The sequence below is a fragment of the Equus caballus genome, chromosome 5 (genome assembly GCF_041296265.1).
Source record: "Equus caballus isolate H_3958 breed thoroughbred chromosome 5, TB-T2T, whole genome shotgun sequence".
Taxonomy (NCBI): domain Eukaryota; kingdom Metazoa; phylum Chordata; class Mammalia; order Perissodactyla; family Equidae; genus Equus; species Equus caballus.
The window spans coordinates 13,535,233-13,559,513 of record NC_091688.1 but is presented as its reverse complement, the minus strand read 5'-3'; the positions used below and the strand labels follow the sequence as shown (position 1 = coordinate 13,559,513).

Genomic DNA, 24,281 nt, shown 5'->3' with positions numbered 1-24,281 from the left:
TCGCTTTGTCTTTAAATGAAGGTTTTATCTCCAGGTGGAGAAAGGCCTGGGCGGGGTGGCATGAAAGAGGGCAGTGAGCCTTCACTGCGTGGAGCCTGGTGTGGGGAGAGGACGAGCCGGAGCTACGGGTAGGTTCTGAGGCGGCGCTAGGTTGCAAGCATGTCCTCGATCGCATGGAGGTTGAAGCACAGATATATCAGAAGGCAGCTCCAGATGCCAAAGGCGAAAAAGGTGCCCAAGCCTGGCTTGGAAGTTTCCTGCCAGAGGGGGAGAAAGGCAAGAACCTGAGGCAGGGTCAGCTCAGCAGCCAGCAGGGCGCCCTCCCCTCCACGGGAGCCTCTGGGCAGCCGCCTCCAGGCTGGGCCACCCATCTTCTCCTTCCTGGTGCCATGTCCTCTAAGATTGAGTGGACGTTTTGGGGGCAGAAACTGCACAACCACAGGTGGGATTTGATGCGAATGCAGCCTGAGCACACTGCCTTTGGGGGGAGGGGGCGCCCGATTGAGACAAGGCATTTCTTGTATGGATCTACCTACCCCTGATTGCAGTTGTTCTTTGGGGCACACAACAAACATTTCTCCTGTAGAGGACAGAAACGGCACAAGAAAGATCATTTTTCCCTGGTCCAAGATGGCCAGCCTGCTGGGCACCTCATCAGGTCTTGCTACAGGAAAGGACAGAACAGTACAGTGGCGCTTGGGAGCAGGCTCATCCAGGGTTGAGTCCTACTTGGTCATGGCTTAGGAATCTCCCCAGGTCTAGAGGACAAGACCCCAGAGAGGCTCCAGGCTGGCGAGGCATCCTGGGGCCAGCAGAGGGGTGGAGCAACAAGAGATAAGGGAGCGAGAGGGCCCAGGGGAGGTCAGGGAGGAGCAGGAGCCCAGGGGTGTAGCGCCGGTGCAGGGTGGGTGTAGGGCTTCACTTACGCAGCAGGTCCCACATTGATGAAGGCAATCCAGCGGGCCCTCTTTTGGTTTTTGCAGTGCCACACTCTTCTTGTGAAGAACCAGTGGAGCTCCATCAGCTCCATGCATTTTCTTGAGCTGAAGCTGTGGGTCTGTCTTTCCTACGAGCTTGAGTTCCTGCTGCTCCTTTGGTCCTCTTCTGCGGGGACTGGGGAGTCAGGGAGGGGCAGAGTTGGGGAGACAACTTCCAACGTGACAAGGAGATAACCTGTAGCACAGGTGGCCATGGAAGGCTTTGATTGCAAGCCATCGGGGCAATAGAAACCAAGACAGCTCCTTGAAGAGTCTGAGAGTCCTCTGAGCCCCAAGGGACATTTAGCCCAGTGAAGGGAAGAGATACTTTAGGCATGAGGAGAGATGGGTGCAGGTTACACTTACAGCTTGCTGTTCTGTATGTTTATTAAAACATCCATCTTCTCATCCATATCCTTCTGCAGTTCCTTCAAGAGAGAATTCAAAGCTAGAATCATCATCTTGCAGGGCCTTTGAAATCCCTTTCTTCTGCCTCTCCCTGTAAACCACTCAGAGATCACCTCTGCATCTTACTTCCTCAAGAGTCCTCGCTGGCCTTGGGGTAGGTGGCTTATGGGGTCTACATGACATGTGCCACCTCTCCTTTTCCCCTCCCCCATTCCCTGACGAGACTGACGCACAGGAGAGTCCCTAGGGCTTTGTCTAAACTCTCCAGGTGAGTCAGAGGTCAGGAACTCTTTCACCTGATTTCACACTTGGAGGAGACCATTATGTGCCCTGGTTCAATGCCTATAAAATGACGGAATCAAGAAAACAAATCTTGAGACTCCCAAAGACACTTCTGACTCCAATGTTATGACCCCTGCTATGCACCCAGATCCTGTGTATTTGAGTTTACTTCGTTTTGTACCCAATTCCTGGCAGAAAGGGTCAACACAATATAAAACTAACAGTAGCTCAAATGGCACCTCATTTATTATTTACTAAGAACTAAAAGAATAATCAAATCTTCTTGGCAAAGTTTAGATCTATAAAATTTGACCTGGGAAATGGGATAGAAATATGGTCACAGAAGAAATTCTAAGATGGCGGGCGTTGTCATTGACAGTGTTTGTTATGGACAAAATCAGGGTTGGACTGAACATCATAAAATATAAATGAAAAATAATTTGCTTCAAGGAAAATAATCTTAATAAAAAATGAAATATTTGGAAAGTTTACTGATCTGTGGTAGAGAATTGATCAAGGAATTATACTGTCTGAGTGGAAATAATTTTAAAAAATACCTTTTTGAAAAGCATTTTTAAATGTTAGTATAAGTTTTGAACAAAATATTTGTATTCATAAATAGGGTGAAAATATCCTTGAAGTCAGAATGTCCCCTGGGTCCAAAAAATCAGTCAAAATGGCCCACATTCTTACAAGTCTCTCCATCACTTCAAACTCACCATGTCCCAAATGGACCTCTTCATTTTCTCTTCTAAATTAACTCTGTATTTCCCAACCGGGCTTGTCATTATCCCTACTTGCTTCTAATCATTCAGAATAAAACTTTGATGTCATTGTGGATGCTTGCCTCTCTTTCATTCTATATACTGGATTAATCACCAAGAATGGTATTTTTCCTTCGATGCACCTTTCAGATTTACCCTTTTCCTTCTGTTCCTCCGCCTGCTCCAGCTTCCTCACCTTGAGCCGGGACTCGGCTTCCTGTCTGATATTCTCGCTCCAGACGGCCCCCACCTGCTCCCCTGGCCCCCTCAGGCCACCTTGCAAACAGCTGTGGGCTCAGCTTTCTGAAGTGCTGCTCCTTGCATGTCCTTTGATTAAGAATCTCCAGAGGCCTCTCACTGCTTACACAACCACATCCCAACCTGTCTGCCTATCTCTCAGAAGCCTTCATTATCCGCTGCCTTTGTGCCATTCCATTTTACTTCTCACACTTTCCCCAAATGATCCCACTTTTATGACTGATCTCCCCACTGACCGAGATCCCCTTCATGGTCATCCTGCTTCCATGCTGTGCGCAAGCTGTTCCCGTGCCAGAAATAGCTTCCTTTGTGCCTTTCGATACCCAGTCCTACCCACTCACAAAACGTTTCCTGTGCTCACATTTTAATATAGAAATAATACATGCCCTTTGTAGGAAACTGGACAATACAGAGGAATATAAAAGAAAAAATTAATCTCATCACCTAGCAATAATTGCTATTAACCCTTTTGGTATATTTCTTTCCTGTTTGTTTTCTAGATATTTACTTACCTATTTTTTTTCTCACATAGTTGAGATCAGCCTGTATATACTGCTCGCATCTCGCTTTTTCACTTCTCATTAGAAGCATTCTTTTTAAACACTGGCTCTGATAGTTCCTAATTTTCATTATATGGATATACTATCATTTAGTTGGTTAATTCCTCTACTGTTGAAAATTGTAGTTGTTTGCAAATTTTTCCTATGATCGATAATCCTGTGATGAACATCTCTTTCTATATACCCGTGCTGGCATTTCTGATCATTCTCATAGGTTGAGTTCTGAGAAGTGGAATTGATTAAGTCAAAGGGTTTTGATACCCATTTTCTAATTCCTATTCCCATTTGTACAAACTTCCACTCTGACCAGCAGTATAACAGCGTTCCTGTCTTGCTCTACAATTGTCATAATTTAAAACTTTGCTTATTGGAATATGACAATTATCTAAGTATTGTTCTCATATGCATTTCTTTGATTATTCATGAAGTAACCCTTTTAAATCCATTTATTGCTTTTTAGTTATATTCTCTTCTGTGGATTGTCTGTTCCTACTCTTTGCCCATTTTCTTGTTTGGTTCTTATTGATTCGCGCGAGCTTCGTATGTTACAGAGAAAAACCTTTTGTCTACGTCTATCGTATTTGTGGAAAACTATTTCCCCAAAAGTGTTGTTTGTTTTTAATTCTGTATATGGTGCTTTTCTCTTATAGTTTCTAAAAATTTCATATTGCTAAATATATCAATATTTCCTTTGGGATTTTTCCCATTGTATTTATATTTTGATCATCCAGTTAAATATTTGCAGATAATTTCTTCTTATTGGTTTTTATTATTTAAATTCACTTTATAGACTATTTCAGTTTATAGTGTTAACAACAGAGTTGTTTTTCCTCATATAAGCAGTATAAATATAAGCAATGTTCTCAATATTATCACATAATCTTTTCCTTCTCACTCACATTTTAAAAATCATCTGTATCATTCAGTGCAATCCCAATCAGAATCCCAATGACATTCTTCACAGAAATAGAACAAAGAATCCCAAAATTCATATGGGGCAACAAAAGACCCCGAATTGCTAAGGCAATCCTGAGAAAAAAGAACAAAGCTGGAGGCATCACAATCCCTGACTTCAAAATGTACTACAAAGCTACAGTAATCAAAACCACATGGTACTGGTACAAAAACAGGCACACAGATCAATGGAACAGAATTGAAAACCCAGAAATAAAGCCACACATCTATGGACATCTTTGACAAGGGAGCTGAAAACATACAATGGAGAAAAGAAAGTCTCTTCAACAAATGGTGCTGGGAAAACTGGAGAGCCACATGGAAAAGAATGAAAATGGACCCTTCTTTTATGCCATTCACAGAAATAAACTCAAAATAGATCAAAGACTTAAAGGTTAAGACCTGAAACCATAAGACTTCTAGAAGAAAATATAGGCAGTACACTCTTTGACATCAGTCTTAAAGGATCTTTTCCAACACCATGTCTTCTCAGACAAGGGAAACAATAGAAAGAATAAACAAATGGGACTTCATCAGACTAAAGAGCTTCTTCAAGGCAAGGGAAAACAGGATTGAAACAAAAACACAACCAACCAAGTGGGAAAAAATATTTGCAAATCATATATCTGACAAAGGGTTAATCTCCATAATATATAAAGAACTCACACTACTCAACAACAAAAAATCAAACAACCTCATCAAAAAATGGGCAGGGGATATGAACAGACATTTCTCCAAAGAAGATATACGGATGGGCAATAGGCACATGAAAAGATGTTCATCATCACTGATCATCAGGGAAATGCAAATCAAAACTATACTAAGATTTCACCTTACACCCATTAGAATGACAAAAATAACTAAAACAAATAGTAACAAATGCTGAAGAGATTGTGGAGAAAAAGGAACCCTCATACACCGCTGGTGGGAATGCAAACTGGTGCAGCCACTATGGAAAACAGTATGGAGATTTATAAAAAAATTAAAAACAGAAATAACATATGACCCAGCTATCCCACTACTAGGTATCTATCCAAAGAACTTGAAATCAGCAATTCAAAGAGACCCATGCATTCCTATGTTTATTGCAGCATTATTCACAATAGCCAAGACATGGAAGCAACTTAAGTGCCCATGGACTGATGATTGGATAAAGAAGATATGGTGTGTGTATATATATATATACAATGGAACACTACTCGGCCATAAAAAAGGATAAAATTGTCCCATTCACAACAAGTGAATGGGTGTTCACTTGAGGGTATTATGTTAAGCAAAATAAGCCAGATAGAGGACAATCTCTGTATGACTCCACTCATATGGGGAAGATAAACAAACATGTTGAGAACAGATTAGTGGTTTCCAGGGGAAAGGGGGAGAGGGGGTGGGCACAAAGGGTGAAGTGGTGCACCTACAACATGACTGACAAATAATAATGTACAACCGAAATTTCACAAGGTTGTAAACTACCATAATCTCAATAAAAATAGAAAAAAAAATCATCTGTATCATATTTTAAATTTTATAGAGCTATGGTTCCCACCCCTGAGTGTACAAAGGAATCACCTGGGGATCTTTAGAAATTACTGACGCCTGGACCTCATCTCAAGAGGTTCTGATTTCATTGTTACGGGGTGCAGCCTGGGATGGGGCAGGGGCCGGTGGGAGGGGCCGGGTGGCAGGTCGCAGCCACAGTACAGGTGATTCCAACGTGCAGCCAAGGTTAATAACTACTGCTCTGGTGTTTAGGGTCTGCTTCTCATCCAGGGGCAACCATCAGAATCACTTGCAGAGTTGTAAGCATCTATGCCCCATCTAGAGATTTTTATTCAGTTCATCTGGGCCACGGCCTGAGTATATGGATTTGAAAAATCCTCACAAGTGATTCTCAGTGCATCCCTGGCTGAGAGGCTGTTACAGGATTATTTATGCTGGTTTCCTTCATCTGTCTGGCTTTCCAGACAAGATTATTGTGGCTTTATCATGACTTTATTATCTGGTAGGGGTAAGTGCCCCCTTACAACTCTTAAAAAAATTTACAGCTATCTGCTTTTGCCTATCTATGCTTCTGCATCGGTGGTGACGTAGAAGCATAAATAAACCATTTCTCAAACTTTCACCTGGGGAACATGAAAAGAATCCACGGATGCAAGCCCCACCCACACAGGACCTGGGCTCTGCATTCTTTGTTAGTGTGCCTGGTGATTCTGAAACACACTCAGGCTTGAGAACCACTATTCTGGAATCTAGAAGATCCTCTCAGTAATTGTTGAATTCAAAATAATTTGTTTTTGGTGAGGAGGATTGTCCCTGAGCCAACATCTATTGCCAATCGTCCTCTTTTTGCTTGAGGAAGATTGTCACTGATTTAACATCTGTGTCCATCTTCCTCTATTTTGTATGTGGGACACCTCCACAGCATGGCTTGATGAGCGGCATGTAGGTCCACACCTGGGATCTGAACCCACAAACCCAGGGCTGCTGAAGCAGAGTGCATGAACTTAACCACTACACCACCTGGCCACCTCATTGGGCTTTTGGTGAGGTTTGCATTAAGCTTCCAACGCAGCCTTTGAGGTTCACCTTAAGACTCACTTTCTCTACAAGGACTTTTCTGGCTGCCCCAGCCCACCTTAATGACTCACTTCTCTAAACTCCTAATTAACCGACAGCCAGTTATCATTTAGCTCGGTGCACACTTGTTATTTAATTTTTTCCTACCAGATCGTAAGCACCTGAAGGGCAGGGTCTGGCATCTTTCCCCTAATTCCCAGTATGGTGCTGGCCCATGGAAGGCACTTGGTAAATGCTTACCTTCATGATCTCCACAAATTCCTGGAGTTTATCAAAATCCTTGTCCATTACATCCTTTATCTAATGTGGAAGAAAGGCACAGTGCATATTACTGAAGACAGCTGTGGAGTCGGCTTTGGGACATTTAAAGCAAAGGGCAGCAGATGCTCCCCTGGAATGAGCTGGATAAAACTCAAGGAATGGACTAATAATGGCCTATTAAAGCCTCTTGGCTCCCAAGGAGTCTATGAAGGGCCTAGGGTGCATGTACCATCAGGTCACCACCACCACCGGCCTTGGCACAGCTCAGATCTGGCTATCGCAAGGTTTCTGTGTGGAGCTCAGAGCACAGCTTCAGTCACACCTTGCTTGAGCATTTCCTTTCTTTCTAAGTATGCTATCGGGGGTTCTATCAACGAAACAAGAAGAGAGTTCCTGCTCTGCAGCTTGCTCAGGGGAGGTGACTAAGGAGATTGGAATTGGTCCCTGACTGCCCTCAAATTCCAGGTCAACCCCTCTCATTCTGTCACTAAGATTTTATCTCCCGTTCTTATCAATGAGACACCTTGGAGAGTCCTTACCATTCAAAAATTGGGTTTAAGCATCAAACAAGTAAGAAATAGATATCCTAGGCTGCTCAACACTTAAATACTCGAGAGGATTCGGGCTGAGTCAGTTTGATGGCTTTTTCCATGCAGTTCCCGATTTTCGTTGCTATTCAACATTAGGCATTGCATTTTCCCCGAAGCTCCCTTTTCCTCCAAGTTATGAACAGTCTCATCCTCTTACCTGTTTTATCTCCTCCATTTTTTCCTTGAGCTCTTCCCTTACCTCCCTGAGTTCATTCTGAGGAAATAAAATAGGGAAGGGAAGGGAAAGAATTGTCTTGGATGGAAGGGAAACGGTCAAAAGGAGGAAAGGAAAGATCCCGGGGCATTTTCAAAAAAGGAACAGGGAGATGCTTCCCATTAGGGAGGAAGGAAAGGATGTGCTAAGAAAACAGGATGGTGGGACGTAGAGACATCGTGGGCCTCCTGATCCGATGCCCTGGGCAGGGTACCCCTTCACTTCTGTGACGTGAGCACCTGAATCTAACCATGGGGAAGTATCAGACAGCCCAAACTAAGGGTCATTCTACAAAACAAATGATCCGTAATCCTCAAAATGGCAATGTCCCAAAAGACAAGGGTTGAAGAACTGTTCCAGAAGAGAGGAGACTCAGGAGACATGGAAACCAGATGTGACGTGTGATCCCGGATTGGATCTAACCAAAAAGGTTTTTTCTTTTGTTATGACAGACATTAGTGGAATAATCGGCGAAATTAGAATAACGGTGATAGATGGGTACTTTATCAATGTTAACTTCCTGATTTTGATAATTGTACTGTGGCTATGTAAGAGAGTGTTGTTGTTTTGAGGAAATATACCCTGAAATTTGAGAGAAGCACGTTCTCAAATGGTTCAGGAAATATATATATTATGTGTGTGTGTGTGTGTGTGTGTGTGTGTGTGTGTGTGTGTGTGAAACCCAACATATGTATATATAGAGAGAGAACAATGATAAAATGCCAACATTTGGGGAATCTAGGTGAAGGGTATACTAGAATTCACTGTACTATTTTTTGAAACTTTTCTGTACATCTGAAGTTATTTCAAAATAAATTTCAAAATATTGAAATGAAGTTACTTCAAAATAAAGAGTTAAAACAGAGCAAAAAAAGAAGCAGAGGGAATGAAGTTGCAGGGCCTGGAATGGAATCGAAGATGCCAGCAGGTCTTCCGCTGTGAGGTTGTTCCGTGGGCCCCACCTCTCCCTGTGCTGCTCCGGCCCCTGCTGCCTGTGTGGGCAGACTACCTTTAGCTCCTGTGTCCCTCCAGGTTTGGTAAACGGCCCTTCTTGTTTAACTCCTTTGTAGTCATATGTCTGTTGATTGAAATCAGAAACACAGAATATTGGAAACTGCAGGTGTGGGGCGGCTGAGGCCGGAGAGATCGCCCCGAGTTTCTGTTCCTCCCTTCTGGCCAGGGCAGATAGGTGACAGCCGGTGGCCCCACCTGCACAGCAGCTTCCAACATCCTGTTCCCCTCTCCCTGAACTCATCTCCGCTCTCCTCCTGGCCCTCTGGGCCTCAGCTCTCAGGGCCTCTGCACGAGCTGCTTCATCGCCCACAATGCTCTTCCTCGGCCTTTGAGTGGCCGGTGTCTTGTCCTTCAGCTCTCAGCTCAAAGGAAGGCCTTTCCCTGCTCCCCAATCTACAGCAGCCACCAGTCCTGTCTCCCTATTTTAATTCTCTGCATAGCAGGTGATACTACTGAATTTTTCCTTGCTCGTGTACGTATCTGATTAGTTACTAGTGTGAAGTTCTATGAGAGCAGAGAGCTTGTCTCTCAGTGTATCCCCCAGCACCTGGGAAAGGTCTTGGCCACCAGGAACAGCGAATGACCCCTGACTCCAAGTCACCTCCCCATGGGTCTCAGGCCTGGCTGCCGGCATGGCCTCCAAAAATCTTCTCACTTTGGTCGGCTCTGGCTTCAATTCCAGGCAAACAGTCTTGTAATTCCTGTTCTGCGAACAGAGGAGGTTGGGATTCAGCCTGTCAGGCACCAGGACTGGGGAGGGTGACCCCCGACCCTTGCAAGAGCCCCCACCCCAACCCTGTCTGTCCAATGCACTTGAGCTCAGGCCCCCATACCCCACCAGTGCCTGAGTCAAGACAAGTCAAATTCGGTCACGTTATACTCTCCTTATGTCAGCCGGCAGCTTCTCCCAGCTGGGGAGCCTGGGCGGGGAAGCACTTTAAGATAACTAAAGGAAGCCATATAAGTATTATTTCAGGACCACGGGCTTTGGAGACAGACTTGGGTTCCAATCTCAGCTGTCCTCCTTACTAGTGGTGTCAACTTGGGCAAGTTATTTAGTCTCTCTGAGCCTTCATTTCCTCATCCGTAAATTGGTGCTGATAATTACATTTATCTAATAAGGTTCTTAGCGCCTTAGACATGCCTGTTAGATGCGGGCCAGCCACAGGCCTGGCATGGGCCCTTGCCTCCAGGAGTGTGGGGATGGGGTGGAGCATTATAGTGCTCCTTGTCCCAGAGGGAGTCAGCAGTGGCCTCTTTCCTTCCCACCCCAAGGCCAGAAATTAATCCCGCCCTCCTTCCAGGCTGAGAGGCTGCTTCATGCTGAGAACAGAGAACGAAGAGCCCAGGATTCATCGGGGCGTTCTCTGAACCCCTTCTCCCACCATCACGTCTCCACTCAGGGGGAGCCCGGAGGCCCCACGTGGTCCACCAATGCTTCTCCTTTACCGGGTTTGTTTTCTTCAGTTCTGCCTTCTTGGCCGACATGATGGAGGAGGCCGGAGTGCTCTTCAACCTCCCAACCTCCCCACAATGGGCCCCCGTGACCAGGCCTCTGTCCTACGCAGATTACAGGCCAAGGTGAGGGCAGGAGGACCACCTCTCTGTGTGCGGAACAGCTGAGGTCACAATGCCCTGGACCCATGTGCCAGCCCGGAGTGTCACCACAGCTTTGAGCCTGCGGTGCCTCAGCCCCTGAGAAGAGGGACTCGGGTCAAGTGCCGAGCTCTCCTGACGTGGATGGACCCTTTGTCATTTGGGGTTGAGATGCCCTGAAGTCTCTCTGGTTGAGGGTGCATCTACAATGCTAACCCGGGGTTCTCTGTGCTGGTGGGGTGCCGATCTCGGCAGGGAGATTTCTGTGCCCTGGCCTGACTGCATGGCTGGCCCTGTCCCCTCTCTCCCCTGCACCACCCCAGTCTCTTCTCTTGGTTCTTCTATCATCCTGGAAGAGGGTTGGGGCAAGAAGCAATGCGTGGACAGTGCTGACAGTGAGAAGTCTGGGGTGGGGTGGGGAGGAATCCTGGGCCATTCTGAGCGCAGCTGTAATCTGCACTTAGAGAGTCAAAGGAACATAGCCTCCCTAGCACCTAAAAATCACTCAGAATTCCAGTTAGCAAGCCTAATTTCTCTTCTCCTCTTTCACTTCCTTCTTCCCTCTCATTTCAGCTACTAGTTGCTAAAGAAAAGGTCAACTTGGAACTTCTGGGAACAGACGGCACAGGAGTAGAGGAACTGATGCAAATCACGTGGGACATAGGTGCCCGCTCTCCAGTAATGACTGACCACCCTCCCTGCGTGTGCCCGGCCCTCCCAGAGGCACTGAGCACCAACACTCCCTCTGGAGCCACCTGCAGCGTTTCTGATGGATTTTCTAGGGGGCTATTTCACAGCCGCCATCTGGTGATAGCCCTCTATCTTATTCCATCACAACCATCATACAAGGAGAGTGTGACTGTCACTCTGTTCAGTTGCAGAGGGAGGAAAAGGGGTGGTGGTGAGCTTCCCAGCCTTGCTTTGCCCACTCATAAATGAGGGGCTGGCACTTTCAGATCCTTGACCACTTCGCTCAGTCCTCCCAGATCCTCTGTCCACGTGGCAGGAGGGCCTTTCTCCATAGGTTTCCAAAGATCCTACAGGCTTGAGCCAGGAACTACAGTGAGAACGACTGACCCCATCTCAACAGTTACTAGTCCTTGGAAGATGGGCACTGTTTCCTCCTTCTTGGGCCTGAGATCCTCCTGGACCTGCAGCCAAGATTCCTTTGCTGGGCTGAGAAGTTGTTAAAAATGAGCCTCCTTCTAGCCAAGCATGTCACATGACCCCACTGGCCTACAGATCAGGAAATTGGGTCTAAAAGAAGTCAATTTAACAACAGACCTACAGCTCCAAGCTGGGCCTTCACATAGTAGATACCATGCACGCTCCATCTTTGTTATTATCAATATGTTCTGGAAGGGCTAGGAAATCCATTTGGTGAAGCTGAATAAGCACATCTCAGGTTATTTTCTTCTCTAAGATTTTGCACCTGCAGGAGGTGCCAGGTTGAAGCAGCATGCGACGCTGGATATTGCCAGGGTACAACTTTGTTACATGCAAGCCATAGGCCACTCTTACCTGAAAAACGCCAGATAGGCTCTTCCTAACCCCCCTTCATGGCAAAATCCATTGGTACCAGGGCAAGGAGCATAAAGCCCACGGATGTTCAAATGGAGTTTGGTGGAGAAGGGATATTCGCAACAGAGAAAGAAGCAGCCACAAGTCAATGTCATTTGGATTTCCTTTTCATTACAAGGGTCCTCGTTTCTCAGTTTCATGAAGATGGTGTTGTCTGGGAGGCTGGTGTGGGAGAAACAATTTCAAAATGGTCTTAGGCCTCTGAATTTGGCTTCTCGTGATTCCAGGATCTGGCCCACGATGAAGCCCAGGCTCAGCCACCACCCACATCTGGGCCGAGAGAACGTGAAGAGAATGTCATCCGTGCTTAGGGGCTTATCTGACGGCTGGGTGACAGTGTTCTAAAGCCTATGAACGTTTCTCAAGGGTCCCAGAATCCTGACCGCCAGAGTCTCCAGTCAACCTCGCACGACATAGCTAATTCATGTGACCCACGTGATTTGCTCTTACAACTCCTGCCAACACACTGCAGTGTCTGCGTGCTGCCCTCAGCCCGACGGGCTCTCTGCTTCCTAGGCCCAGGAAACCTCTCACACACATTTTTCAGAGATTTAATATGATTGGTGACTGCATTGTCCTACTTGACTGATTTATAGGCACCTTAGAAAGCTCTACACTGTGCAAGGCACAGGGATCTTTTCCCATTGACACATTGGTTACTATGCAATTTCTGACTGTTTCTGTAAATAGTGTATTAGACCTTGGCTAGAATCACAATCCTATTATACTGTTTCTATGGAAAAATTATACCAGTTTCTATCATGTGAACTTCTAGGACCTCTATTTCAGGAACACAACATAATATTCGGACGAGATCATTGTGCATCTCCAGCTAATTCCATACAGCTAGTAGTAAGTGAGAAGTCAGAGCAGGTGTATTGTGTGAGGATCGTAGGCTTTTTTCTCCTGCGTGTTCACCGTGCCAGGGAGATGTTTGCTGGGCCTCCCAGGACCCAGGGGACCCTGTTACTATTCCCACAGCCGGCCCGTTACAGAGCACTGCGGTGGGAGATAAAGCAAGAGCTGCCAACAGCCAGAGGCTCCCATTCCTGCTACGTACGGCCCCTGGGGCCACCTCGCTCAGCTAGTGTTCCCTCACCCTCTTTGGGTGGAATCCAGAGAGAGGATGGCAGGTGTCCTCCTGCCTCTTGGAGCTTCCCTGCTCAAGCCTCTCTGCAGTTGCCCTCCCAGTCCCTGACAGCCTGCTCTCCGCCTCCGACCCCTCCAAATTTCTATTTAGCACGGCAGCGATAAAACTGATCGGCACGGTAGCCTCTCCCAATTGCCCTTGTTGGGGGATTATTTTTTACATGGTGTCCAGGGAGATGGGAGGACTCCATGGGTTAGCCTGGGAGCAGCCTGCATTGTTCCACTGCCACTTCTTTGGCTGGAACGCAACCACAAGGCCACCCTAACCGCAAAGGAGGCTGGGACACGTGGCCAGGTTTCTCCCAAGAATAAGAGGAAAAAGGTTAAGGAGCAGGTAGCCAATGTCTGCCGCACCTTCCTCGTGCATCTCATCCTTCTTATGTCACTCTAACAAGTCCCCTGGAAGAAAACTTGATTTAGGGGTCTTCTGTTTTTAGTGCAAAGGGAGGTAGCCAACAAGGTCCAAAAGGGAAGATTACAGAGGACACTTGAGCTAGGATTAAATCTCCTAGCAAATGTGAACTGGCATGGTTAGAGCTGGGGTTAGGGATCCACCTCTTTGTCACCCGAATGGCCAATGGGTTAGGACGTTGAGACAGAGATTTTAATAATGATCCTGTTTGTCCCAGGCTTGACGATACCATGGGCCCAGTCCACCCCAGTCCCGTTCTGCGGAAGGCCCTGCAAACCGCACTCCCTCCCACAGGCACCAGAATGTGGGGCTGCTCTTAAGCTTCTGTTGTCCTAAGCCCTCTGAGCAGCACTGGGGCCCAACCAAGCTGCCTGACCTTGGTCAGTACCTGGGGGTTGGGCCCTGCTCCAGGCCTCTTGGCTGAGTCCACAAGCTGCTTCAGATGAAGCTGTCTAACCCAATGAAGCCACCTGAACATGATCCCTGCCTGAGGACAGCTACATGTGGGCCTCATTGCCAGACATGGACAACAACCCAGACTGGACCACAGTTCTCCAGAACCTGGAGACACTGGTTGCTAGTTGGCCTCCTATGGGGTCAGCCTGGCCAGTGTCTTTTTCACATACAGGCGCTTCCTTCTCTTCACCATTCTGCCCTTGGGGTCGTTGGCACCTTAGAGTAGAGTCCATGTGAAGAATGGCCCGGGGGTGAATAACCTTCCTTGGTAGGAGTTCCAGAGCCTGGGCTGGGGCAAGAGTATCTCTGACCTGGAGCTGCGGACGATGAAAGCAAGGAAGCTTCTAGAGCCATGAGTCTAGAGAAGGCTGTTTAAACCTGTCTCCACACAGGGGAGCCAAACGCGGATTCTGAGAGCCGTCAGGGAGGGGACAGCTCCTGGCACAGGCACAGCAGCCCGGAAGCTCCCAGGGGGGCTGAGCTGTGAGGGGGGGAACTCTGGTGCATTTCAAGACTAAGAATTAGGCAGTTTCTAAGAGGTTTGCTCCTTCCTTCTTGTTCCGTGACTGAGCTCCACGCAGGGCTGTGGACCTTTTCCTTTTTGGCAAACAGCATTGACAGAACACTCACAAACTGGTACTTGGTTTCCTGGATCTTGAATTCAACGGATTCCATGTTCTTCTTGCATTTAATGCCAAAATGCTTGGCTGTTCTGATCTAGTTTAGATTTAATGAAGATAAAAAACATACATCCGGGTCCACTTTGGGATGCTGTACATAAAATTGGTTTTTGTTTAGCTCCTAGTCCTGCTGTGGGGAAACCGCTCTGCTGAGCCATCCTGTGGGCTGACATGGGTGGAGCAGAGGCCACAGCTCGGAATCAGCCAGTTCCCTGATGTGGTTCTGAACGTTGTCCTGGACGTTGAGAGTCCAGCTTTCTCCAGCCCTCCCAGCATTAAACTGGCCAGTGTGGATTCTTTTTGCAACTAAGAGCCTGACTGACAGAGTTGGCCACAAGTTCCTGCTAATTGTAGCTCTTTGGAAACTCACACATGTGCAGCTATAACTCCTGGCTGGTGACCCAGGAGGACATTTCCTCTGGAAATGTGGAAGACTTCTAGTTGGTGACATCTCATGGAATCTCAGTGTTGGTAATTTTAATTAGCGGCCATGAAAAAAGGGGTCTGATAGCTTTCTGCTCAGTCCCTCAGGATTTTCTACAATGAGTGCTTTCACTTGACTGGTTTTCTGTAGCCGAACGTCGGACAGACGCTCTTTATTGCATGAAGACACCTAGGATGGCCTTTCCTCACTAGAGGTTGATGACTCATCCCCTTGGATGTTTGGTCTGCGGGCAGCGCCCTCTCCAGCAGCCTGTCCCAGTAGGTGTGTTGCACACCAGATCAGCCTCCACTCTGCTCCATCTGGCCCCAGTTCACCTTCACCTGACCTTGTCACCACATACAGCAGTTTGGACTGGACTTAAATCTACATATCCTTTCACGGCGTGGAAGAACAAGAAGGTGTGCCCTGAGCTGTGTGTATGTGTCAAGCCGATATCTCACCAGGGCAGACCTAGCAGGAGGCCCTGGGTTCTCAGGCCCCTTCCACTCAGACCCTGGCCCCTGGCTGTTCTGAGACTAGATCCTTCCTTCCTCCCTTTGTCCTTGATGGAGAGCTTTCTCCCACCCCACCACCACGGCTGGTGGTATCGAGGCAAACTCTTCTAGAAAGACATTTCTCTCTCTCCGTCCACCTTTATGAATCGGCCCATTCCCCATCTCGTGCTCACTCAAGGTACTTTGTCCCCTGGAGCCCATCTAGTAGGAGGCGATTTGCACACCCTCTTCAGATCCCTCATTCTTCCAGGAGGGAATACCTTGTTTTTCAGATTCCCTCAAGAAGCCCTCGGCCATGGCTGCACCCTGTCACTGCCCCCTTCTGAGCTCATTCTCAGAGCTGCCCTCAAGAGTGCAACCCCAGATCTGAGCCCACCCCCACCCCCCAGCCTCCTCAGCCTGTTTGCACAGCTTCGTTAGTGCCAAACAGGCGTGCAGATTACGCAGAGCTGCGTGGCATCATTTCCTTGTGGAACGAAGGGATGGCTTAGGTGTGAAGAGACGTTGGGCTGTCCCATTGCTAAGGAGGGACTTTTGGTACCCCTGAAGAGGGGCTTTGCGCGTGTAGACTTGGAGTCTCTGGCTCAGTGGTTTCCTGGCGGCCCTGGCAGTCTTCTTCCTGTAGGTTGAGCTAGAGTCAAGGGTCCCCATCCCAGGACTTGGGGAGTCACTACAACGGAACAGCTAGTGCCTTAACCAGGCACTGTGCATGTATTTCTACCTCACTGTGATGGTGGTTCCACTTGTGCATACATTCTGCAAACCAATCAAACCGTATCCTTAAAACAGGTGCATTTGATCGTGTGCAAACCTTAAAACACTTCAGTTAATCTCGAGACGATAAAGAGATGCAGTGTTTCTTGCACACCGGCATCTGTGCAGTGTGTCAAAGCCATGATAAAGATTATTTCGTTTAATCCTCATAATACCATTGCAAAAGAGCTATTCCTACCTTCATTTTACAGATAAGGAATTGTTTAGGAAGACCACCCCCAGTCTTTCCTCCCGTGTGTCTCCTTTATTCTCACACCACTACCACGCTCACCACACTCCTGACACCAGAGGTGTGGGGGATTTTCCCCACAACAAGCAATTCTCTGTGACACCAGCTGGGTAGCCTACAATTTCACTCAGTTTTGACACTATCAACCTGGAGATAGTGTCAGATGCCACAGGTTAAGGGCTCAGTCCTACAAGACTATCATCCCCTTCCCCCGACCCCTGACTTTAGGCACCAATCGCAAGTCCAGGTTGTCACCTGTGCTTCTGACCAACCAGCTATAGATTGGAGGTTCTTACTACCCCCTTCTGGGTTCAATTAATTTGCTGGAGCACCTCACAGAACTCAGAGAAACATTTTACTTACTAGATTACTGGCCTATTACAAAAGGACATAACTCAGGAACAGACAGAAGGAAGTGATGCACAGGGTGAGGTATGGGGAAAGGGCACAGAGCTCTCACGTGCCCTCTCCGAGGGTGACACTCTGCCCAAATCTCCATGTGTTCACCGATCTGCAAGCTCTCTGACCCCGACACTTAGGATTTTCGTGGTGCCTTCATGTAGGCACGATCAGTCATTAACTGTGGAGGATGGGGGGTTGGGGCTGAAAGTTCCAAGCTCCTCATCATGGCTTGGTCTTTTGGGTCACCAGCCCCCATCCAGGAGCCCACCAAGAGTCACCTCATTAGAACAAAAGACAGTCCTATCACCCAGGTTTTAGGAGCTCTGTGCCAGGAACCAGGGGCAGGGACCAATATATATATTTTCTATTATCTCATAGGAATCAAGGCTTAGAGAAAACCACTCGAGTTGTGCTTGGCTGGGGCCTTGTGGCCACAGTGCACGTCTCCAACAAAGACCCCCGTCGTTGGCAACTCGCTTTGCAGAAGAACACCTGCTGGCGCTCAGGGGTGCTGAGAGCCTGTCCCTATAATAAAGTGAGTGTGGCAAATGCAGCTTCCGCCTTGGGGACACAGATCTAGTTGGTCTGGGAGCAAAAAGAGCTGTAGATTGTGGGAAAGTGAGAGTTGTAGACCTGCACCTGAGGGTGAGCTGTGTCTGGGTGGATGTGGGGCCCCCTCGGGAGAAGATGCTGCAGGAGCATCCGCTGGCTTCCCGCGGCTCATGCAAACCTAGTGTTTGTTCCCGGGTCGCTCAGGAAGCCGGCTGCTTCCTTCTCTCGGTTCCTTTCACCCTGCCTGTGTTTTCCGGCGCAACTCCAGCGAAACTCACGTCCTGGGGAGCAGGGCTGTCCTCTCTTCTCTCATCACCAGCGCTCCGTGTCCAGTCTAAGTTTCCTCGTTCTTTCACGTGTTCAAGATCTCTACGGACCGGACAGACTCCTAGGTAGGAGTGGGAATCCAAAGAGAAAAACAGTAGCAACTCCTACTACAAACGGTAACGCCTACTCTTTACTGAGCGGTTTTGCTGGACTCGCCATGGGGTGAGGGCTTTGTGACTAGGGGGCGCGCAGGCCCTGCTCTGCAGGAGCTCACAGTCTACGGGAGAAAAGAGAAATGCGCATGGACTTTCAACCCTGAGCGCGAGCGAGCACCGCCCTGCGGAGACGCTGGCCTGACCCCGCCCCTCAGTGCGCTTCCCGGCCTGGTTCTGTCCGCTCCGCGTGGGAAGCCCGCGTGCCCAGCGGGGCCCTTAATTCAAGACACGTGAATGGCCCCCAGGGCCGAGTGAGAGGGTCCGAGTAGGGTGGCGGTTCCCAGGCCAGGGGTGTCAGGTTCTCTTCTGTCCCCAGAGAGTGGCCCTGAGAGGCCCTGGCACAAAGGGGCTCCCATTGGGATGAAGCCATCCGAAGCCATCACTGCACAAGAGAATATTGTGGCAGGACAGTATGTTGAAGCGTTAACCACCGTTTCCTCCTCCCTTTGGCCTTTCAGTCCGAGGGGCTGTTTGCCCTCCAGGCTGTGGTTTCCAATAGCACATTCCTTGGGCGAGTGGAGAGAGCTCCGGACATAAACTGGGTGTTGGGAGGGTTGGAGAGAGAGAGACAGAGAGAGAGAGGGCGAGCGCGGGTGAGCAAGCCGTTCCGGTTGCCCAGAGAAAGTGCTGTGCTCTCTGGTCTGTGCTTAACCAGGGAGCCAGGGCGTAGACCGGGGTGGGGGCCCCTGACCTCCCCGAAGTAGGACCTGTTGGGGCCCAGCGCCTCCCTACCTCCTGCTTTCCGGGCACCTGAGCCTGAATTGCTGCCCCGCTGCTTCCTGTTACCATGTAGTCTTGAGCAAGTGGTTTCCCTTCTCCGGGCCACAAGTTTCTCACCTGTGAACTGGGGACCACGGTGGCCTCTCCCTAGTGTGGTGGCGGTTGTGCGTGTGGGCAGGGAGGACGGCCCAGCGCCGCCTGGCGCACACATGCCAGTTCCTCCTCCCTCCCCACCTCCTCCTCTCTCTGCCTCCCACCCCTTCCTCTGTCTCCCTCCACTCTGGCCCTTGAGGACCCCAGGGTCTAACGGAGCCTGCCCTCCGTCACCCTACTCCCTGCCTCCCCGGATCCCTGTAAGCTGCAGGCGGACGGGGATCTTTTCTGCTTTACTCAGGCTGTCCTCAGCACCTCAACCGTGGCTGGCATGCAGTAGGCACTGAATAAACATTTGTCTAGTAAAATCTGTCAGTTTGGGTTGGAAAGAGGAGGAGAGTGCAGAGCAAGGAAGAAATAACCAGACCATGCCAGCCTCTGCCGGAGGCGGGGAGCCTGTCCTGCGCAGCATGCTGGCTTGGGCGCTGCTGCTCTCCCTCCGCGCAGCAGGTAAGGCCGCCGGGGCTCGGCAGGAGGGCACCGGGCTCAGCAGGAGGGCACCGGGCTCCCCGCGTGCACAGGGCTAGGGTCTGGGGCGGTGCAAGGCCGGGCACCTTTCCCCCGAGGGTCCCAGGTTGTAGGGGAGACAAAGTGGAAAGAAATGAATGCTTTTCATCTGTCAGTCCAGGCGCGGTGGGCGGAGCCCTCACCCCTAGCCCCCCGCGTGCTGCCTCTCCGTCCGCTCCCGAGTCTTCGGGCCCAGGGTCCAGGCCTGGAGTTCGCTGTTCTGCGTGTAATTTCACCCATTCGTTTCTTCATTTACACGTCTAACCAACAAATACTTACCAAGCGCCTAGCAGGGCCAGTGAGAAACGGTCCCCGAGTTCAGGAGCTGGCATTCTAGTGGGAGGCGGACATTCGGCAAGAAGAGAGTAAACAAGATTATTACAAAACGTGACACACGCAGTGAAGGAGACGATCGGGGACAGGAGCGGGACAGTCACAGGGAGAGGCCCGTGGGGCGTTTTTGAGGTCAAGTGGGCAGGAAGGCTTCTCCGAGAAAGATTTGGGCTGAATCTAAGGAGTAAACTGGGAAACTGCAGAGAATAAAGCCAGAAAAAGGTCGCCAGGCACAGCAAAAAAGCCCAGTGGAGGAACCTGGAGTGTGTGAGGAACAAAGGCAGAGGCCCAGGATGCTTCCTAGAGGAGCAGGCCCAGGACTGCAGGGCCTGTGGGCTGTGGGCCCGTGAAGGTGGTAACCCAGGAGAGTGACGAGTGACTGTCTTGGAAAGGTCCCTCTGGCTGTGGAGTGGGGATGTCTTGTGATGTCTGGGGACAGAAGCAGATGGACGGGTTGGGGCCAGCGCCATCAGTCCCAGAGAGCGGATGCTGACTTGGGCGAGGGTGGCAGGGGCCTGGAAGGAAGTGGGAAGTTCAAGACCCCTCAAGATACACGCTGGCCGTAGGACTGACGGGATTTGCTGTGATTGGATGTTAAGTATAGGGACAGAGAGGGGCCAACAATGACTCTTGGGTTGGGGCTTGAGGTACTGGATTGAGGGGTGCCATGGAAGGAGCTGAGAGGACCAGGACAGAACAGATGGGCAGGATGGGTCTATGCGTATGTAGGGAGCGGACAGTCGGACACACGTGCGCGAGCTCAGTGGTGGAGTTGGAATCTGGGAGTTGTCAGCACACAGTGTTTAAAGCCGGGAGATCAGCTGGGGTGGCAGCATTTTTCAGACTGCAGGTGGTGACCCATTATATCCTAAAATCAATTTAGCGGGCCACAGCCAGGGATTTTAAAAAATGAAGCAGAACAGGAGAAAAAATATCAAAGTGAATCACACATCGTAAGAAAAGTAATTTTTTCTATTCTGTTTCATTGACCCCGGGATCCTCCAACTGTTCTCAACTTTGGACCCTGGTGGGCGGGAGCTCACTCTTTTTCCTGTCCTCCTCTCTGTTGGGCATATTCTTGCCATGCTGTGAGCCCAGTTCTTCAGGCTTATTTTCCTCTTCTAGGGCATCTGGCTTGAGGTTGGTCCCAGGATCCTGGCAGCGAGAGGTGCCTTCCCCGCCTTGACCCCTCTGCACAAGCAGGCACTGGGCAGAGCAGAGTCGCCCTTGGGCCAGCCCTCGTCTGCTGGGACCTCCACAGGCGCGTGCAGGCAGGGAAGGAGGGAAGCGAGCACTGAGATCCTGGGGCGTGGGGTTGGCTCCTGGGAGAAGTCCGATTTGCTCATTAGTTCATTCATTCATTCATTCATTTTCAACATGCTGAGCCCTTCTATGTGCTGGGCACGGGGAATACAATGATGAATAAGGCTTGTTCTTTGCTCCCAAGTTGCCTGGAGAGACAGACGAGGAAAAACGTCCTTTCCCAGGGGGCTTTAAAAAAATTCTGATGCTGGTCCCAGCAACAGAGATTCAGATCCTCGCTGTAGGGTGGGCCTGGGCATCGGTGTGTTTGAAAAGCCCCCCAGGTGACTCTAATGTGCAGCCCCAGTTCCGAGCCCCTGATGCCTATGTCAGGGCGGTACCATGCTGTGAACCAAGGGCCTGGACCTGGGAGCCCTGCCCAGGGTCCTTGGGTCCTGGCTCTATCCCTTCCCACTGGGTGGCCTTGGCCAAGTTACTTATCTCTCTGTGACTTGCTTTCCTCATTTGTAAAACATGTGGAGTGATGTCTATCTGTCCTAAGGAGCTGTTGGAAGGATTCAATGAGCGAATGGCATGTTCCGAGTGCTCAGTAAATACCATCAATGGTTACTAAGCCCTGAGGAGGGTGCATTGGAGCAAACAGGAAGGGCACCTACTCAGGAGGGGGCAGAGGGGTGAGGAGTTAGCTGGGTGAAGGGAAGTGGGAGATGAGGGAATTAGAGAATGGGGCATTGAGGGAGCTGGCTGCGGTGGCCCATCCTTTCAGGCCAAGACAGCAGTTTGTGCAAAGGCCTGGAGGCAAAGCTGTGTACAACTAGGAGACCAGTGGTGAGGGATGGAGTGGAGAGAAGAGGATAAAGAGGCTGCCAGTGGTGTAGCTGAAAGCTCCTTGGGGACTAGGGGGTCAGGCGGGGACAGCCATGCGATGACCACCTCTCCTGCCCCAGTCCTGTGGCTGATGAGCAATAAGAGCTTCTGGAGGGGGGAGGAGGAGCTGAGCTGGTCTGACGCCCTGCGGGATGGCAGGCTGCACCACACAGACACCATGTGGACACCTGCTACTCGCTACTCGCTTTCGAGCAGCAAGTGGATTGGCCTTTGATGTGCACATTCACGGCCTGAGCTGGTCCGGTGGCTCCACCTTCACCACCCTGGTGTGGAGCTTGCTGCTGGTCTTCAGGGAGGGCTGTGCCGCTCTGTGTTCCATATCCCTTGTCCCCATCCTGGGGCCGTCTTTGCACAGCTCAGAAGCCCTTCATCAGCTACGATGGTGTGTTCAGAGTCTTACTCTGGGCCTGGTCTTCCTCCCAGGTTCGCTTCTCAAGAGCCAATGAGAGGGAGGGAGGGAGGGAGAGAGTGAGAGAGAGAGTGCTCAATTCTTTCAGAGGATAAGTGACTGTTATTTTAACCGTTTTTGCTACATTCTTCTCTGTGGCCTCAGTTTCTATTTCCTCTGTCCCTCATTCCCAAGACTCCATCAGAGAAATAGGTATAAATCAGGGTAGAGCAAAAGTAAACTCCAGAATGTTCCACTATGTCCCCTCCTTCTGCCAATTAAGGATTTGGGGGAAGAGGAAAAAGAGAGGAAAAAAGGAAAGGCAGGTGGGGGATCCATTTGCCTCTCTGCAGAAACCGGAGTGGAATTCAAGGTCTCTGCCGTTCTCAGGACGCACAGACTGGTTTCATGTCTCATGGGGCCGGGGAGGGTAGACCAGCCTCTCCCGGAGACAACCGCGGCCTCCGGGAGCGGGTGGGTGGAGCCAGCTCCTTCGGGCGTCTCTGCAGGAAGTCCGCTATTGGTACTCGATGTGCATGATGCTGGCTGTTGGGGAACAGCGTCCCATCCTGCCCCTGGCTGGCCCCTCTCTGTCCACACAGCTTACGCCACTGACCTTTGTCTTGAAGGTGCTGAGAAGATTACATAGAAGGATGTAACCAACCAGACAGCACTTTCCTGGTCAAAAATGTCAGATTCTGCTTTTCTCTGTCAGCCAAGCCCAACTCTATACCACACTAACCCCTCAGACAGGGGCATGGATGACCAGCCTGATGTGACCCCAATTCTCTGCCACACCATGCCTGTCATAGGGCCTTGGAATGACACCGACTGTGGCCTAGGTTTGACCTTGGGATTCCAAAGCCAGTAGAGAGATTTCTAGGAGTGGTGTGCGTGCAGGGCTGGGAGTCCCCTCCAAGGAAGAGCTGTGTGTGCTGGGCTTTCTCCCACTCCGTCTGGCATCTCAGTACTCCACCAAGACAGGTGCCGACTCCACCCACTTCTCTGGGACTCTGCAAGTGCACCCCAGCGCACACCACCACTGCCTCCATGGGGGTCTGCCCCTGCCCCCTCCAGTCTGTTCTCTACACTGAGTGAGCTCTTAAAAGTGTAAATCAGATCACTTTGCTTAAACATATTCAATAGATTCCCCTAGCACTTAGAATCACATGCCTTTGGTAGCCAACCAGGCCCTGCTTGGTCTCTTTGGCCTCATCTCCTAGCCCTCTGTGGGGCCACCCTGGCTGCTTTCTGCTCCTCTCACACACACGGCCCCCCCCAACTTAGGACTTCAGCCTTGGCTCTGCCCAGGGTACTCCCGCCTCTCTGCAGGGCTGGCTCCTACTCATATTCTCTTCAAGAGCAAGGATCCGTCTTGTCTTAGTTCTGCTGTTTCCCCAGGGCCTAAATAGCATCCGCCACACAGTAGGTGCTCATTTATTGAATAAATGTAGATAGGAATGAACAAGCCTACTCTTGAGCTAGGCTTCTCCTGGCTTCAACTTTGTGGTTCCTGGGGCCTGCAGAGGAGCCTGGGCAGCCCCACTCCCCGCAGAACGTGGCGTCTGTTTCTGTTTTACAGCCGCTGCCATGGGAAACCGCATCTTCACGGGGCCTGCTCTCAGGCTGACCACCTCTCCAAAGCCAGGTACGCTCTCAGGAGCTTCGCCTTCCCTTGGCCTTGTCCACCTGGACCAGCTGGCAGGTTCATGCCACCTTGTGCCCTCTGCTCCCCCAACCCCTGCCTGGCTGAGGGATCCCTCACTTTGCTGCTCCCAGGCTGAGACCCACGGAAGGGATCAACGCCCTTATTATTCAGATGGACCCAGACGGGAAGATGACTTGCTCAAGTCTCTAACCAGGAAGTGGCATTGCCCAGGCTGCATCCCGGCTCTTCTGATGGCCCCACCTCAGTGGCTTG

At 49.9% G+C, this 24,281-nt stretch overlaps 2 protein-coding genes and 1 long non-coding RNA gene across 16 annotated transcripts in view; 1 reads left to right on the top strand and 2 right to left on the bottom strand.

The window, feature by feature from the left end:
* Positions 1-4: 4 nt before the first annotated feature.
* Positions 5-19,818, bottom strand: TEX35 (testis expressed 35). 12 transcript variants are annotated; one of them, XM_070267760.1, is made up of 10 exons: positions 19,768-19,818; positions 17,905-18,014; positions 9,404-9,557; positions 8,852-8,920; positions 7,786-7,842; positions 7,018-7,077; positions 1,344-1,405; positions 927-1,113; positions 537-580; positions 5-257 (listed from the first exon to the last, which is right to left on the bottom strand). In XM_070267760.1, the coding sequence occupies exons 2-10, from the start codon at positions 17,937-17,939 to the stop codon at positions 197-199; spliced, it is 729 nt and encodes a 242-aa protein (XP_070123861.1). In that variant the 5' UTR covers positions 17,940-18,014; positions 19,768-19,818; the 3' UTR covers positions 5-196. The 12 variants fall into 12 exon arrangements, 10 of the variants coding, with proteins under 10 accessions (XP_070123861.1, XP_070123859.1, XP_070123860.1 ...); XR_001380724.3 differs by lacking the exons at positions 17,905-18,014; positions 19,768-19,818 and adding an exon at positions 10,306-10,467 and having other exon boundaries at positions 537-664; positions 9,404-9,562; XM_070267758.1 differs by lacking the exon at positions 537-580.
* The window catches only part of CLEC20A (C-type lectin domain containing 20A), an 18,429-nt gene continuing 11,600 nt past the window's right edge, over positions 17,453-24,281 (top strand). The window contains exons 1-3 of one of the 3 annotated variants that reach the window (XM_023640608.2): positions 18,318-18,518; positions 19,223-19,431; positions 23,943-24,008. In XM_023640608.2, the coding sequence (XP_023496376.2) occupies positions 19,350-19,431; positions 23,943-24,008 (148 nt within the window). In that variant the 5' untranslated portion in view covers positions 18,318-18,518; positions 19,223-19,349. Of the gene's footprint in view, positions 17,610-18,317; positions 18,519-19,222; positions 19,432-23,942; positions 24,009-24,281 lie in introns of those variants that run through there. The other 2 variants (XM_023640609.2, XM_070267757.1) reach the window with 2 other exon arrangements.
* Positions 20,773-24,281, bottom strand: part of LOC138924226 (uncharacterized) — an 8,892-nt gene continuing 5,383 nt past the window's right edge. Inside the window, exon 2 of the long non-coding RNA XR_011439031.1 lies at positions 20,773-22,403. This is a non-coding gene — a long non-coding RNA (uncharacterized lncRNA). The remainder of the gene's footprint in view (positions 22,404-24,281) is intronic.

Excerpts from the sequence above, each read along its gene's own strand:
- TEX35 (XM_005609695.4), bottom strand. The coding sequence starts at position 10,344 with ATGTCGGCCAAGAAGGCAGAACTGAAGAAAACAAACCCG. Across the intron at positions 7,843-8,851 it reads GAGGGACACAGGAGCTAAAG|AATGAACTCAGGGAGGTAAG; the intron begins GTAGTCTGCCCA and ends TTATTTCCTCAG. Across the intron at positions 258-926 it reads ATCAATGTGGGACCTGCTGC|GAAACTTCCAAGCCAGGCTT; the intron begins GTAAGTGAAGCC and ends CCCCTCTGGCAG.